Source organism: Pelodiscus sinensis, chromosome 11 (genome assembly GCF_049634645.1).
Source record: "Pelodiscus sinensis isolate JC-2024 chromosome 11, ASM4963464v1, whole genome shotgun sequence".
Taxonomy (NCBI): domain Eukaryota; kingdom Metazoa; phylum Chordata; order Testudines; family Trionychidae; genus Pelodiscus; species Pelodiscus sinensis.
This window is the reverse complement of record NC_134721.1, coordinates 18844649-18859776: the sequence shown is the minus strand read 5'-3', so window position 1 is coordinate 18859776 and position 15128 is coordinate 18844649. Positions and strand designations below refer to the sequence as shown.

Genomic DNA, 15128 nt, shown 5'->3' with positions numbered 1-15128 from the left:
ATGAGCAAACTCCCTCACAGCACATTTTATTATAATCTTTATTACAGTGAAAAACTAAAAATATTGCCCTATAACAATATGGTCTTTGTTGGAGCTATTTCAAAGGGACTCAGGGCTGTAAGAATGAACTTACAGTGTTTCTTTAAGGATTAACTCACTCCCCAAAACAATTGACATTTCCTATCCCATTGCAATTTCTCAAGAAATTCTGCTATCATTTGGGCCTTTCATTTTTGCACATTTATGCATTTTGACTGCTCCCGACCTGATTTTGTCCTAAATCAGGTAGCTACTTACATAAGAGTGGTTCTGTTTGCTCTCTCTGCACAACTAGACAACTGAAGTTTCTTTAAAAATGTAGCCCACAGTGAGTTGTCTGTAATATTCCCCCTTGTCTGCTTTAGAGCAGCATTATAGCTGTTTGGCTCATCTTTCTCTAAGATTTTGCATTAGTCGTTTTCCAGTCACTACCTTCTCTATTCTTTATTAATCCTTTTAAAGCATTAATGTCACTGGCATATTTAGTGCCATTACTTTGCAATAATTAGAGCAAAAATCCCTGAAGTCATTGGAGTAGCACCAGTAGAGATTTTGGCTCTTAATAGTAATTGGAGGAGCATCATAAATTTCAATGGAAGTTAGGCATCTAAATTATTTTGAAGACTGGGGCCTAAGGACTTAAGGAAAGTCAATGCACTGAACTGAGTAAAGGACCATTAAACCTACCAGGAAAAATGTTCAAAAAGTGAGCGAGTTCAAGCACTGATTTAGCAAGGCACTTGAGTATGTGCTTAAAGTTAAGCATGTGCCTAAATGCTTTAATGAAATTACTCACTTGCTCTGCAGCCAGAATAATATACCTAGGGAATTGATGGGTTCCTCATTGTATGATTAATTAAAAATGGGCTGGATAAATTACCTGAGAATACAGAGTAGGAAATACCCTTGCACTTGGCCTTATTTTTATAGGCCAAACCTCCTCTCACCTGAAATATGCAACTTCCATTGAAAACAATGGATTTCATTCTCCTCTTGCTTGCACATACATCTGAACTAAAGGCATAAAAGCCAATAGAGTGCCTCACATTAAACATTGCATGAGTGAATTAGGTCCAATGAGCTAAAATCTAGTCTTGCTTACATGCGTGCAATGCCATTGATGATACTGGGGCCCCATGATTCTAGAAATTGTAGCTAATTCTTGCTCTAGTGTGAAGGCAGTTGTAACTATAGGGAACATGGAAATATGGCAACAGAACTTATTAGCTATGACTAAACACAGGGAAGAAAGAATTCTTAATGTATCAGGAGATCAAATAAGCAACTAACATACACTCTCCCACTTCCCCAACAAATAAGGCAAATACCTTTTTATGTAAACCACTTTTGTCATTATTGAAGTGAATTAGTCAAATATGTTTGCAGTCATTGAGGGAAATATTCAGATGTGGTGAAGGGGCCCAACCCTCTGGTTTGTAAGTATAATTTATGTCTGAAGAAAAAAAAAAGAGGGCAAATGTCTGCAGTATTGGTGCTGCACTTGAATCCTGGATACAAATTGTAATAGAGGCATGTTTAACTGCCGGATGTATGACAACAGTTAGTTGAGGTCAAAATGCCATGAATGCACTTGCAGCCACAAAAATACAGTAATGAATAGCACCCCCAGAAAGTATGATGAACAGTTAAAAATTTACCCACTAAGGTTATTTATATTTAAAAGCTGAAATGGAAACAAAAGTTTGTCATTTATATATCCATACACATTTGGCATATTGCTAATTAAAACAAAAGCGTTTACAACAACCACTATTTGCAGCAATAATAATTGTTACATAACTGTGCTTCCTGGTACTATTTTGAGCTAATGGCTAACTAAACAGACAATTTTGCATTGTACCCACATGTACTTTAGCTTTCTCACACCCTTATTTGCTATTTAATAAATGCATGTGTTAATCTAAGTTTGTGGTCCATGAAATAATTACATGAGAAGTTCTGCTCTCCTTTACATCAGCCTGAATGCAGAGTAACTGCAGAGGCTTCTTTGGTGTTATTCCCTGGTTACTCCAATGTAACTGAGAGAAGAATGTGATACAGTCTTTTAGGAAAATGTTGAAAGTGTGATTGTTGTATGACTGTTTCTGCTAGTTTTCTCTACCAGTCCCTCTAGATTTCTTTGCGCAGAGCAACTTTGATGCTGCTAAACATCTTCCCCAGGGCCTCGCACAATGGGTCACAGAAGGTGTGGATGCAGAGGGAGTAAATTCTGCTGACACACTGGATTTCAATCACGTAGCTTTTGATGCAGGGCACCACTGCCCAGATGTGGCAAAAAGAGATTAAAGCAAAGAGGAAGCCCCAAATGACTGCCAGAGGGATTCCCAACACAACAGAAAGCAGCCGGTAGCACCAGTACTTGCTGACTGTGAAGGTGGTGTAGCTGGTTTTCCATACTCCATCAAAACTGTATGTACCGGCTGGCTCAGCAATGACATCTTCAAAATCCACCTGCAATGCAGACAAGACAGAGAGATGAGTTAGAGGGGTGCCACTCACATAGGATTCAAGCAGAGCAGGTAATCATCATGGAGCTGAAGAGCAGTTCTCACAATCACGCCTCTATTCATTGACCCACAGAGATGTGTAATACCTAGCCATGCCCCCTTTCTGGTAGTGATGATTCCGAAGCACTGGAGACAGTAGAGGGTACAGTGAAGGAAGTGAGGTGTCTGATAGACTGTTTAGTTCTTCCCAAAGAAAGGGCAGAATCCAAGCTCCAGTGGAAAATGGGTCCTGCGTGGAAGGTGAAAGTATCTGCATGAAACTGTCTGATCTGTTGTTATTCACTGCTCATCAGCTGGCTCTGGTGCAGCTGGGGCAGAGTGACCATCATTGCCCCAAAGATCTATTTCATACTTGAGTTTGGAGGCCAAAATTAGCTGTAAAATGATGAGCCATTAGCTCGTTCTTCACAAATCACAGCGTGTAGTCAACCTGTGGAACTCCTTGCCAGAGGAGGCTGTGAAGGCTAGGACTATAAGGGTACGTCTACACTACAAAGTTAGTTCGAACTAACGGATGTTAGTTCGAACTAACTTTAATAGGCGCTACACTAGCGCTCCGCTAGTTCGAATTTAATTCGAACTAATGGAGCGCTTAGATCGAACTAGGAAAACCTCATTTTACGAGGATTAAGCCTAGTTCGAACTAGCTAGTTCAAATTAAGGGCTGTGTAGCCCCTTAATTCGAACTAGTGGGAGGCTAGCCCTCCCCAGGTTTCCCTGGTGGCCACTCTGGCCAACACCAGGGAAACTCTATGCCCCCCTCCCGGCCCCGGACCCCTTAAAGGGGCACGGGCTGGCTACGGTGCCCATGCCAGGTGCAAGCCTGCCAGCACCCAGCCAGCAGACCCTGCACCTGGCACGGATCGAGCCAGCCACCCGATGACCCCCAGCCCTCCCCCTCTTCCAGGCTGGCGGCTCCCGGGAGCTTGCCCGGGACCGCAAGAGGCGGGCACCCACCTGGGCTAGTGCGGACATCGTGGACCTTGTCCATGATCTCCGCACTAGGCACAGGAAAGTGGCCGGCTTGGGCAGGAGAGCTGCCAGCCTGGCCACCCAGGAGCAGGTGTGCATGAAAATCAAGGGGGTCCACTGAGACCCCTGACCCTGAGCCCTGAGCTTACAATGGCCGTCCTGGGTCAGACCAAAGGTCCATCTAGCCCAGTAGCCTGTCTGCCGACAGCGGCCAGCCCTAGGGACCCTGGAGGGGATGGACCGAAGACAGTGACCAAGCCATTTGTCTCGTGCCATCCCTCTCCAGCCTTCCACAAACCTTGGGCAGGGACACCACTCCTACCCCCTGGCTAATACCACTCCATGGACCCAACCTCCATGACTTGATCTCACTTCCCTTTCAACTCTGTTTTAGTTGTAGCCTTCACAGCCTCCTGCAGCAAGGAGTTCCACAGGTTGACTCTTTGCTTTGTGAAGAACAACTTTCTGTTACTAGTTTGAAGCCTGCTACCCATTCCTTTTCTTTGGTGTCCTCTAGTCCTTCTTTATGGGAACTCATGAAGAACTTTTCTGTATGCACCCTCTCCACCCAACTCCTGCTTTTAGAGACCTCTATCCTGTCCCCCCTCCGTCTCCTCTTTTCTAAGCTGAGAAGTCCCAGTCTCTTTAGCCTCTCTTCATATGGGACCTGTTCCCAACCCCTGATCATTTTAGTTGCCCTCCCCTCTCCCACCTCCTTTTCCCAGTCTCCCCCAGTTTTGTTCAATAAAGACAGATTCCATTTTTGAACACAATTGTCCTTTATTTTGTACATCAATAAGAAGGGGGGCTAGGGAAGGGTAAGTGGAAGGAGGTGAGGGAGGAATGGGGCACGAGCCCCCGATGGGGAGGACTGGGCTGGCTCTGTGGGCTTCTGGGGGTGGAAGCTCTCCTGCAGCCCCCCAATTGCCCCCTCTCCCCAGATGGCAGCCTGCGGCAAGTGTAGCCGGGCTGATGGCCGAGTGGTGTGATGTGCCCAGTGTGGGCACTCCGGGCACTCCAAGCCAGGACTGGTTTTCAAGCGGGGCACCCCTGAGAACTGTCTGTCCGGGGTGGGGGTCGGGTCCCTTTAAGCACAGCCCTCGGCTAGCCTGAGACAGCATCTCCACGCTCTAAGTCCTCCTCTGATGCCCTGCTGGCACTGCTTCCGGCCATCCTTAAGCCCTGTTCAGGGTACACTTAATGTGGACATGCTAGTTCGAATTAGCAAAATGCTAATTCGAACTAGTTTTTAGTTCTAGACGCGTTAGTTTGAATTAGCTTAGTTCGAATTAACTAATTCGAACTAAGTTAGTTCGAACAAACTCTGTAGTGTAGACATACCCTTATAGAGTTTAAAGAGAAGCTAGATAATTTCATGGAGGTTAGGTCCATAAAAGGCTATTAGCCAGGGGATCAAATGGTGTCCTTGGCCTCTGTTTGTCAGAGGCTGGAGAGAGATGGCAGGAGACAAATCGCTTGATCATTGTCTTCGGTCCACCCTCTCTGGGGCACCTGGTGCTGGCCACTGTCGGCAGACAGGATACTGGGCTAGAAGGATCTTTGGTCTGACCCAGTACGGCCGTTCTTATGTTCTTATGTTTTGTTTACATCATACAGCACAAATTTCTCCTGTAACGGGGTCTGCGACTGGGTTGCTTTGCATGCTTGTTTTTGGGCACCAAACATTTTGACCTCTAAGGCTGAGGCAGGAGTTACCCCTGCATTATGATTTAATTGTGATGATGGCCTTTTTAACCATTAGCTAAAGTCTGACTGGTGTGAGAGGTATTTCCTGCACTTTAAACCAGTGAATACCCTTCCTACTGTTCATGCCTCACCTATAAAACACAACCATTCGATTTATTTGGGAATCAGGAATGGAACGCAAAGGCAGTTATATAATCAGGAGCAAACATATTGGTGTCAGAGCCAATTTGCTGATTTTGGGATGCTTCTTTTTCTTTCGTGATTTCATAGCTGAGTAACGAGAATGCCTCCCCCAATGGTTAGGTCTGTGCAATGAAAAACTGTATGCGTGTAGCTTCACCTTATCCAAGTACATTCTAAGATATTGCACTTGGCAAAATGAGTGGGAGACCCCAACAGGAGAGAGACTCTGTGATGAGGTTTCCTCTGCATCCTCCTTGAGTCTGAAATGCCACTGGAGCAGTCGTTTCATGAGGTCTGTGCTTCTGATTCTACTCCTGCACAGAGACATTGCAGCGGCTTTTGATGCTGTTCTTGGGGAAATATCAGTCTGCTATCTCAGGAAATATCAGACCTAAGCACAGGAGGAACACAGAGATGCTGGTTCAGAGAAGGGTGGGACTGCATACTGTGGAGCAGTGATATCCTGATCTAGCCCTTACTCCATTTAGAACTACTGCTGGGCAGTTCTAAGCAGTAGCCCTTATATATGGCCGTAAATAGACCCTATAAAACGGAGGATGGGTGGAAGGAAGCTCCACTTTCCACTCCTTTTTTACCTCTATATTGGGAATGTGGTTAGTGTCTGATTCTTCAATGCTTTTACACCCAGCAAAGATTTACCCCAAGGGGGAGTTCTAATTTGCAGCTGGATAACGGTTCCTTTTCATTGAGCAGGACAATGGGCTGTAAACACACTGGAGAATCTAACCAACAGAGTTGGGGTGTTTTTTGTGGAATAACATTTATTAATCTAGGTTTTGGTGCTTAGATGCCTTAATGACCCAGTCATTAGAAACGGACAGAGAGACACAAAGCTCCCATCTGGAAGAGGAAGATACATAAATATTTAATTAAATTAAAGACAATATTCACTGACATTCACCAGTCTAAAGCATCAGGTGCCTCACAAATCCCAAAGACAAGGGCCCTCAGCTGAGGAATTGAAGGGTTCAGCTCTAGGAATGTTCTTTAGTATCTCAGGCAGTCTGAATTATCATCAGGAGACACATGAGAGAGAGTAGGTTACGCAGGAAGGTGGGCTCCAAACATGCATGTCTTTGTCCCCATGACCTGCACTACAAAACTCAGAGGTGCAGCACCGTGAGCATCCGGGACAGGACGTGTGCTGTGAAACTATTTACACAACTTATTCCTACCCTTGCAAGCATTCAAGGGCATTGGCAGTCTCTCTGCTAGGAGATGGACTGCACTAATAAAAAAGTTAACACATTCTGAACGATTATTTGTTTTTATAAATATTAAGAGCTCAGTTAATCAGCTTTACACACTTTGGACTCTGTCTTAAGAGGGAGATGCATCTGCTTTCCTCTCAACAGCTTCCTCCATGGACTCTGCTGCTACACGTCAGAACTTTGAGGAGAGGTTTCTTTTAGATACAGATCCACTTAGTTGAGATTAAGAGACATCCGCGCGAGAGAAGGAGCTGGTGTATTTAGAGTGGACAATGTATACTTAAGTTGCATTTATCACTGTAGTTTTGGCAAAAATATTAAGCATGGATGATACACACAGGTTAAAATGCATTTGTCATTTTATTATGAAAGCATTATAAATTGTACTTGCTGATTCTCCACGTTAAAGAACCTGTGGGCATGACTGATCATTAGAGAATGATGTAATGCCTGACCTTGGCTCTGATTCAGTAAGGTGTTTAAGGACATGCCTAACTTAAATACGGAAGTCCCTCTGAAGTCAAGAGGTGATATCCTAACTCCATTGCAGTCAATAGGACTCGAGTAGATCCAGGGTTGTATCCAAGATATTCAAGCACAGCCTGATTTTGAAGTCAGAAGTACTTAAGCATGTGCCTAATTTTAAGCACATGAGGAGTCCTTTTCACTTCTTCCTGAGGAGCCCGTTTTTCAAAGAAGAATGCTCCAGATCCTCCTTCAAGGAGTGGAGTGCCCTAAACGCCCCCCATTTGTCCTGTTCTGGTGCAGACAAGCACAGGAAGCACAGATGGGGCTTTGTGATGAGGTGTACCAACCCTGCACTGGGGCTGCAGGGGTTAAGCCTGGTTACCTGACTGAGAAGGCCCCACCCCCACAGCCTTTCTGGGCATGCTTCAACCAGAGGCTAGTTATAAAGGCCTATGGAGCCGCTCAGTCTAGGCTGACTGCTGATGAGGAAGGAGGTGCTGCAGGAGAAGTAGAGGTATACCCAGGTGCAATTATCAATCAGCTGGGAATTGTACCAGAAGCCCCTGGGCTGGAGAAGGGAGATGGAGCAGACTGCACAAGAGAGACTGGTAGGAAGTAGCTGAGGGTGGGAAGTTGAACCCTGGGTGGTTGGTGTGTTTTGGCTGAATTCCCTGCTGAACTATGGGTAGTGCACTCCACTGCTGGCAGGCCCATGGACAGGGACCTGGTGGAGAGGGTGGGCCTGGGTCTCCCTACTCTTCCATACCAACCTCACAAGGGACTCTAACTGTCCTAGCATTATTGACTCTGGCTGCTAGGCTATGCTGCCCTGTGTGACGGGAGATGTACTATTGACTCTGGCTGTTGGGCCATGCTGCCCTGCATGAAGGGGGCGGTATTAATGACTCTGGCTGTTAGGCCATGGTGCCCTGGGTGCAGGGTGTTGTACCACTGACTTTGAACCTTGGGATGCAGCGTTGCTCCAAACGGGGGGCCTCAGTGGCCTGACACCCCCTCCTGAGGAGAACAGGTAGGCTTGCCCCATGACAAGGTTCTAAGAGAGGTAATAATTTTATCGCTGATGACTCGGAAGTGCCACACATCTTGAAGGCACTATTGTTAGAGGGAGAGTGAGCCCTCCAATAGGAATGCTAGCCATCTTCCAGGACACATTTGAGGTCAACTGACTCTAACAGGAGCTGAACACCTAACAGGACATAGCTCTAAGTTTGTGCACCGGTGCTGGATTTTGACATTCAGTTGGGCTGTTAGGTGCATAGAGAACATATTTATATGAGCATCTAACTACCTACTTGTGTGTCCTAACATGGACTTGGGTCTCTTAACAGGCATGCTGTCAGTTGACCTCTTCTACCCATTAGGAAACTGCACGGCAGCCAATCTTACTTTATATTTTAGAAATGTGCTATGTCTGTCTGTCCATCTGTGAGTCTGTTCAAGAACACCTCCTAAATGGTAAAAGCTAGGGCCACCAAATGTGGTAGGCAGCTTCCTCTTATCATAACTTACAGCAAGGTCAGGGTTTGGTTGTGCCAGGATAATGGGAAGTGTGTTGAATTTGATTTTTTTTCCCTCATAAAATGGAAAGGGCAGGGTCTGGCAGGAGGAAGTTACACTGTTGAATGATGATGGAGAGCAGCAAGGGGCCAGAGATGGGGACTGGAACAGCTATAACCCCACTGTGCTGGTGGGGTGGAGAAAGGGACAGCTATCTACTATATATCTCAGAGAGTTTGTCTGTTTGTGTGTCTGTTTGTCTGTCTCAGCTGGAGAACATGCACCGCTCACCGCTCCCCCCAGCTGTGCCTGCTGCAGCTGTCATGGACAGGCACATCTTACCTGGCCCCAAGCAGCTGCGGTGAGAGAGGGCTGGGGTTGTCCTCTCTCCCCAGGGCAGCCTGAATACTAAACCCCTCATCTCTAGCCCCACCCCAGAGCAATGATTAAATGAAGAAAAACAACACTTATTTGAATTAAGGACCCAAGCAAGGCCGGATAAAACTTCTACAGGTTGAACCTTCCAAATCCAGGAATCTCTGGTCCGGCAACATCCATGGTCCTGCATCCATGGATATTGCTGGACCAAAGTGCCCTGGAGGCCAGGAGTGAGACCAGCCAGGAGAATGCAGGGCTGCAGAGCCCTGGCTGAGCCATCAGCAGCTGGCCCTTGTGGTGGCTGGGGAGCACCAGTGCTAACTGGGAAACTCCCAGCACCAGCAGGCCAGGTGGCAAATGGGCAGACCAGGGAGCACCCTGTGGCAATGGGGCCAGGTGGCCCCAGGCTGGGAAACCCCCATGAGGGGCAGGATTGGCCCTGGCAGTGAAGCCACTGACACCTGGGTGGCCCCGGACTGGGGGGACCTTGGAGAACCCCCAGCGGCAGCGGGGCCAGCAGCAGCCAGCCTGGCTGGAACCCCAGAGTACTCTGGTGGCAGTGAGTGGGCAGCAGGGAGAGAACCCAGGAGTGGGGCAGCCAGCAGGCAAGCATTGACCTCTCCTGGCCCGGCAAACTCTCTGGTCTGGGATAGGGATGTGACAAAGCGCTTGATCATTTGACTGCCTGACAAGCCTACGCTTAGGCTACGTCTAGACTGGCCCCTTCTCTGGAAGAGGCATGCAAAGCAGGCAAGTCAGAATAGGGAAATCCGCGGGGGATCTAAATATCCCCCGCGGGATTTAAATAAACATGGCCGCCGCTTTTTTTCCGGCTTGGGGAAAAGCCGGAAAAGAGCGTCTAGACTGGCGCGATCCTCCGGAATAAAGCCCTTTTCCGGAGGGTCTCTTATTCTTACTTCCTACTTGCAAAAAAGCCGTGGCCATGTTTATTTAAATCCCGCGGGGGATATTTAGATCCCCTGCGGATTTCCCTATTCTGACTTGCCTGCTTTGCATGCCTCTTCTGGAGAAGGGGCCAGTCTAGACGTAGCCTTATTGTATAATCAAGTTGACTATTTGCCCAGAGGCAGCAAGAAGGGGGGGTGACAGGAGCCAGTGCTGGGGGGAGCTGGCTTAAAAGCTGGTTCCACCCCAGGGAGTGCTGCTTGCCCCCCTGCAGCTGCCTCTATCAGAGGCAGAAGGGGAGGTGGGTGGGGAGAGGTGACGCTGCCATGAAGCAGCCCCTGTCTGTGGTGCCCGGGTTGGCCATGGGCAGAGGCTGCTGGACCCAGTGCAAGCCAGGACTGAACAAGCCCGGCTCAGTCCTGTCTCTGCTGCTCTGCAGTTTAAATGTAGTAGGAGCAGGGCTGCCTGTGTGCCTGGCTCCTCCTACATTCAACCTGCAGAGCCTTATCGACTAATTGTGTACTCGATGCAATTACCTGCCTCTTAACATCCATAATTTGGGACTGCTCACGTCCAGAGGGTGCCGGACCAGGGAGGTCCAATCTGTAGTAATATATTTTTCCTTTCTAAACATGACAGCCCAAACCCAAGGACACTGACAAAGAGCTGTGATCAACTCCCCCCGAGCTGGCATCTCTGCTTAACTCAACACAGTAAGGCCTTGCAGATTTGTGAATGGAAATTCACTGGACCCGAGGGAAGCATGTGACTCATCATGACTCCTTCCCAAATCACTCCCATCCTCTTGGGCTTCAGTCGTGTCTAGAAGCCAAAGGGCAAATGCAGAGAATCACCATACTCCACAGGATTGGGATCTAAACAACTGAATCTCGCTCCCTTCAAGGCTGTGTAGCAGTCAGTGACTAGGGCTTCAGTTTATAAACAGACTCTTAACACACAAATAACTGAACTGAGACTGCAAGGACCTGTGTACTAACAGTCTAATACCATCTTCCTCTCGGACATTTCAAAGAGATTCCTTGAATCTGATAACATTTTGATAATTCTGATAAAATTCGGAATTCTGGTAATTCTGATAAAACCCTATCGTTTCACCTGTAGCAACTTTCCACCTTCACACTCTCTGTTGTTCATTTAGGAGGCACAGCCAAAATTGTCACCAGTCTGGCCAGTGTTTATCCCCCATACAGCAGTTAGTGACAGTAGCACAGGGATTTATGCCAGTAGGTTGGACACCATGAAAAGGAGTCAGATTTTTGTTACTGAGGCAACAACATTGTAGAAGAGGATAGTCGCAGATCATTGCTGTAGGAGAAGATCATGAGGAAAAGAAAATATTGGAAAGAGGAATTTATTTGAATTGTGAACTAATTTCACTTTGGGATGTTTCAAAGGTGAAGAAATTGGTAAGATAGGACGTCTCTCTGGTGGCTTTTGCCCTGAGCAGTTTAATAAAATGTGGCCATGTGGGGAGAGATGTACTTGGACAGTCTACTTCAAAAAGAACAATGAACTAGGGAAAATGAGCATATTACATGCTTTTTACATGTGGTTAGTGCTATATCAAGGCCAAAGGAAAGCTAGAAATGGGATGAAGTGACCTGTAACAGTTCAGATGTCTGCAGCTAGGGGCTGCTGGTCCATTCTCCCACTGTATACTGTCACCGGCGGCATACCAGCACCTATTTTCCCCTCATACCTTACTTGAATGGGATTCCCCTGCGGCGTACTGGCACCTATTTCCTGGGGTGGCTTGAATCCTGATGGAAACCCACTTGGGACATGTGGCACGGCTCTTAAAGGGACAGCAACCACATTTTGGCCCCTGGCCCAGCTTTTTTTTTTTTCCCCCCTCAACAACTTTGAGCCTGGAGTACCGGCACCTTTTTTTGTACAGAAAAGTACTGACTGTCACCATTTGATGATGTCTTAGAGCTGGGGGCTGAATGGATCTGAAGAGTTTTGAGTTCAGTTTTTAACTGCAAAACTTGCAAATCCAAATTTGATCTGCAACTGAAACTGACTTCAGTGGAGTGGCTCCTGATTTACACTGTTGATACGTAATGAGAAATCAGGCCATGACTTACTACTTCTCTATCGCCCCGGTCTCTCCTCATGATTGAATGTAGAATGTTTTAACCTCTCTCTCTCTCTCTCTCTCTCGGTTGCTTAATGGCTTAAGGATCATCATGTCTCCAGCAATTTTTCTGCATCACCCTGTGCTCACCAAATAGCGGAAGGAACATTTCTGCCCTTATTGCTCCATAGCCACTTCCTGCTCCACAGGATTAGGTTCACGTCTGATACATAGTGGCTGCAGAAAGACTTTAGGGGGGATCACCGATGGTCTTTATTCTCTCACAATATGGCCACATGCAAGTCTCACTTATACGGCTGTTTGATCCAAAATAGCCCCATACCATGTGTACATTGGTATAGTTGAGTACAGTATTTGGACCAATATATTTACAGGTACTAGATACTGATGGGAAGAACAGATACTAGAATGAATGTCTGGCAAGGAACATATGCTGTATATAAAACCACTACTCAGTTGTCCCAATCCCTTTTTGCCCTGCTCATTGACTGTCTCTTATAGCACGCTCACTTGTGTGCTTGTTGGCCAATCAGTGAAATTCCCAGTTTGAATACAAACCTGGCCTTTGTCGCCTTTTTTCAAAGGTGGCTCTTTTTCTAAATGCAGAAACCCACACTCACATTCCGAGACTGGGAGGGCAAAATATGGCCCACGGGCTGGATTCAACCTGATAAGCCGCTGGATCTGGCCTGCCAGCATAGTGCAGCCCAGTGGAGCCTTGGGCAGACTCTCTGCCTTGCGATACCCCTGCACACTGTGGTAAGCGGCTGGCGGCAGGGGCCATGTGCGTCTCTGCACACTGCTCATCCCTTGGGGCCGGGGATGGGGTTTTGCACACTGCCCTTGCCCCTAGCACAATCTCGCAGCTCTCATTGTCCAGAAACTGGCTAATGGGAGCTGCTTGGGTTGTGCTTGTGGCCCAGACAGTGTGCAGAGCTCCCTCCCCCATCATGTGGCGTGTAAAGATGCACACGGCCCCTGCAGCCACCCGCTTTGAACAGGACAGGCAGGGAGCCAAAGATAAGCACCTCCCAGCCAGAGCCTGCACTTGGCACTCCACCCCCAGACTTCTGCTCCCCCCTCCTGCACCCTTGCCCCAGATAACTCCTGTTCCTGCACCCATACCTCCTCCCACACCCTGTAGCCCAACACCCTGCCCCAACTCAAAACCCCCTCATGCTCTGGGTCACAACCCAAATCCCTGCACCTCCTCCTGCTCCCCTGCCCCAGGTCACAAGCCCTTTCTTTACCCAAACTCAATCCCAGACCTTACACCCCCTCTTGCACTCCAAATCCCTACCCTGAGCTCCCTTCTGCATCCAACCTCCATCCCACACTCTGCCCCTCCTCCATTAATATCAAGGAAGACTGCAGCCCTTGTCCACTTATCAAATTCTTGGAGTGGGCCCCATCAAAATTATTGTCTGTCCCTCCCCACCACTCCAAGACCTACTCTACTGCCTTTAGAAGAGGTTCAAGCAACACTTACTTTTTCTCATTTGAACTACTGTGATGCTTCAAGAAAACAGAATAATTTAACAGCGCCTTTTCAATCTTCTCTTACCCTCCTGGGGCCAAACTCACCCTGGGTGTATCTCTATTGCAGAGGATAGAGTTACTCCAAGCTCACACTCTTCAACGCAGTTAGAGATGGTGCCCTTTTAAGGTCCTTGTTCAGTGTCTCTGTTGATCAGGGCAGAACTGTCTTACTCCTTCATGTTGGTATGAGGGAGAAATAAGTCTGTTCTAAATAAAACTGACATTGTGAACACAATCAGCTGCCCCATCAGCTCCTGGGCTGCCCTGATCAGGGACAAATTCCTGAGCGAGTCAGGGTGGTGAATTTTGGCAGGTTTTTTCAAAAAAGTTTCTCTTTAATTCCTTAGAGTGACATGGGCTGAGTCTCTGTTTTATGTTTGACTTCTTGCTCCCCAAGACTAACGGGGAAATGCCAGGCCCTTCGCAAGCTCCAGCCACGGAAGTTGGAATGGGCACATTCAAAGAATCAAACAATCACATGCACCAGTGATAGGAAAGCCATATGAAATCACCTAGCCAGAGTATGCATTCCCCTGCCCGTGCAGGGTTGTTTCCTACAGCACATTTTCAAACTACTGCCCTCCAGAATCCTTCTTTCTCTGCAGTATTGTCCAGCAACACCCCATATAAAAGCAAAATTACCAATAGACTTAGTGCACTAAAAATGCAGAGATGCTTATTAAAATCAAAGGTGTTCAGAATATGTACCTTTATAACATCTTCATTAATGTGCTTTGGATCCCTGTTCACCAGGTCTATCTCCTTTGTGTGCTGGTCCTTTATTATTATCCTCTCCTCAAGCCCAGTTTGCTCTTCAGCCATAGCTTCTCACTAGAATGGTGCAAGTCAACTTATAAAAAGTCCCAGAACCCTTGAACTGCTGGCAAAATACCTCCTGAGAAAGTTGTGCACTCAGTACTTCCAGCTTTGTGCTCTTCTTTACTGAGCAAACCCCACCCTGGATACCAGTGAACAGCTGCCTCTCAATAGCTTCAGGACCCTCTGTGAAAGCTGCCTGTGGCAAACCTCCAAGCTAAAATTAATATTGCAGCTCACACTGAGGCCTGAAAGCATTCCTTAAAGGGGCACTGGGCTCATCTCTTTTTTCACACCAAAGAGCCATCTTGACAAAGGAGTTAGACTGGATGACTACTGGATTGATTGGAGATTGGTAATTTTCAAGAGAAAACAACGCGACCAGTATTATTGGAGAGTTTAATGGGATTGCACGTTAGTGGGGTGTTAGTTCAGGGTATAGAATAGAGAACTTCAAGGGATCTGCAAGGGTGCATGCCTGAATAGGAATTGAGCATCCATGTCCAGAGTACAGTATGATTGCACTGCAGAGGAAGCTTGGTCCGTCTTACTCCCACGTGGACAATTTAATGCTGGTTGCTGTGCTAGACTACTGCAATGCCAGGGTGCATCACCACAGCTATGTCCACCAATGCAGAGGGAAAGGATAGGAAGTAGCATGAAGGTTCCATGTGCCTCTTTGTAAGGCCAGCCACAAGCTGGTCCATGACGTCACTCACTCAT

The 15128-nt window shown here is 47.2% G+C and overlaps 1 protein-coding gene across 1 annotated transcript; it reads right to left on the bottom strand.

The window, feature by feature from the left end:
- Nucleotide 1: 1 nt before the first annotated feature.
- CAV3 (caveolin 3) lies at nt 2-14593 on the bottom strand. Its single transcript, XM_006132808.4, has 2 exons — nt 14298-14593; nt 2-2511 (listed from the first exon to the last, which is right to left on the bottom strand). Exons 1-2 carry the CDS (start codon nt 14409-14411, stop codon nt 2170-2172), a joined length of 456 nt encoding a protein of 151 aa, XP_006132870.1. The 5' UTR covers nt 14412-14593; the 3' UTR covers nt 2-2169.
- Nucleotides 14594-15128: the final 535 nt, after the last annotated feature.

Excerpts from the sequence above, each read along its gene's own strand:
- CAV3 (XM_006132808.4), bottom strand. The coding sequence starts at position 14,411 with ATGGCTGAAGAGCAAACTGGGCTTGAGGAGAGGATAATAATAAAGGAC. Across the intron at positions 2,512-14,297 it reads TTAATGAAGATGTTATAAAG|GTGGATTTTGAAGATGTCAT; the intron begins GTACATATTCTG and ends TCTGCATTGCAG.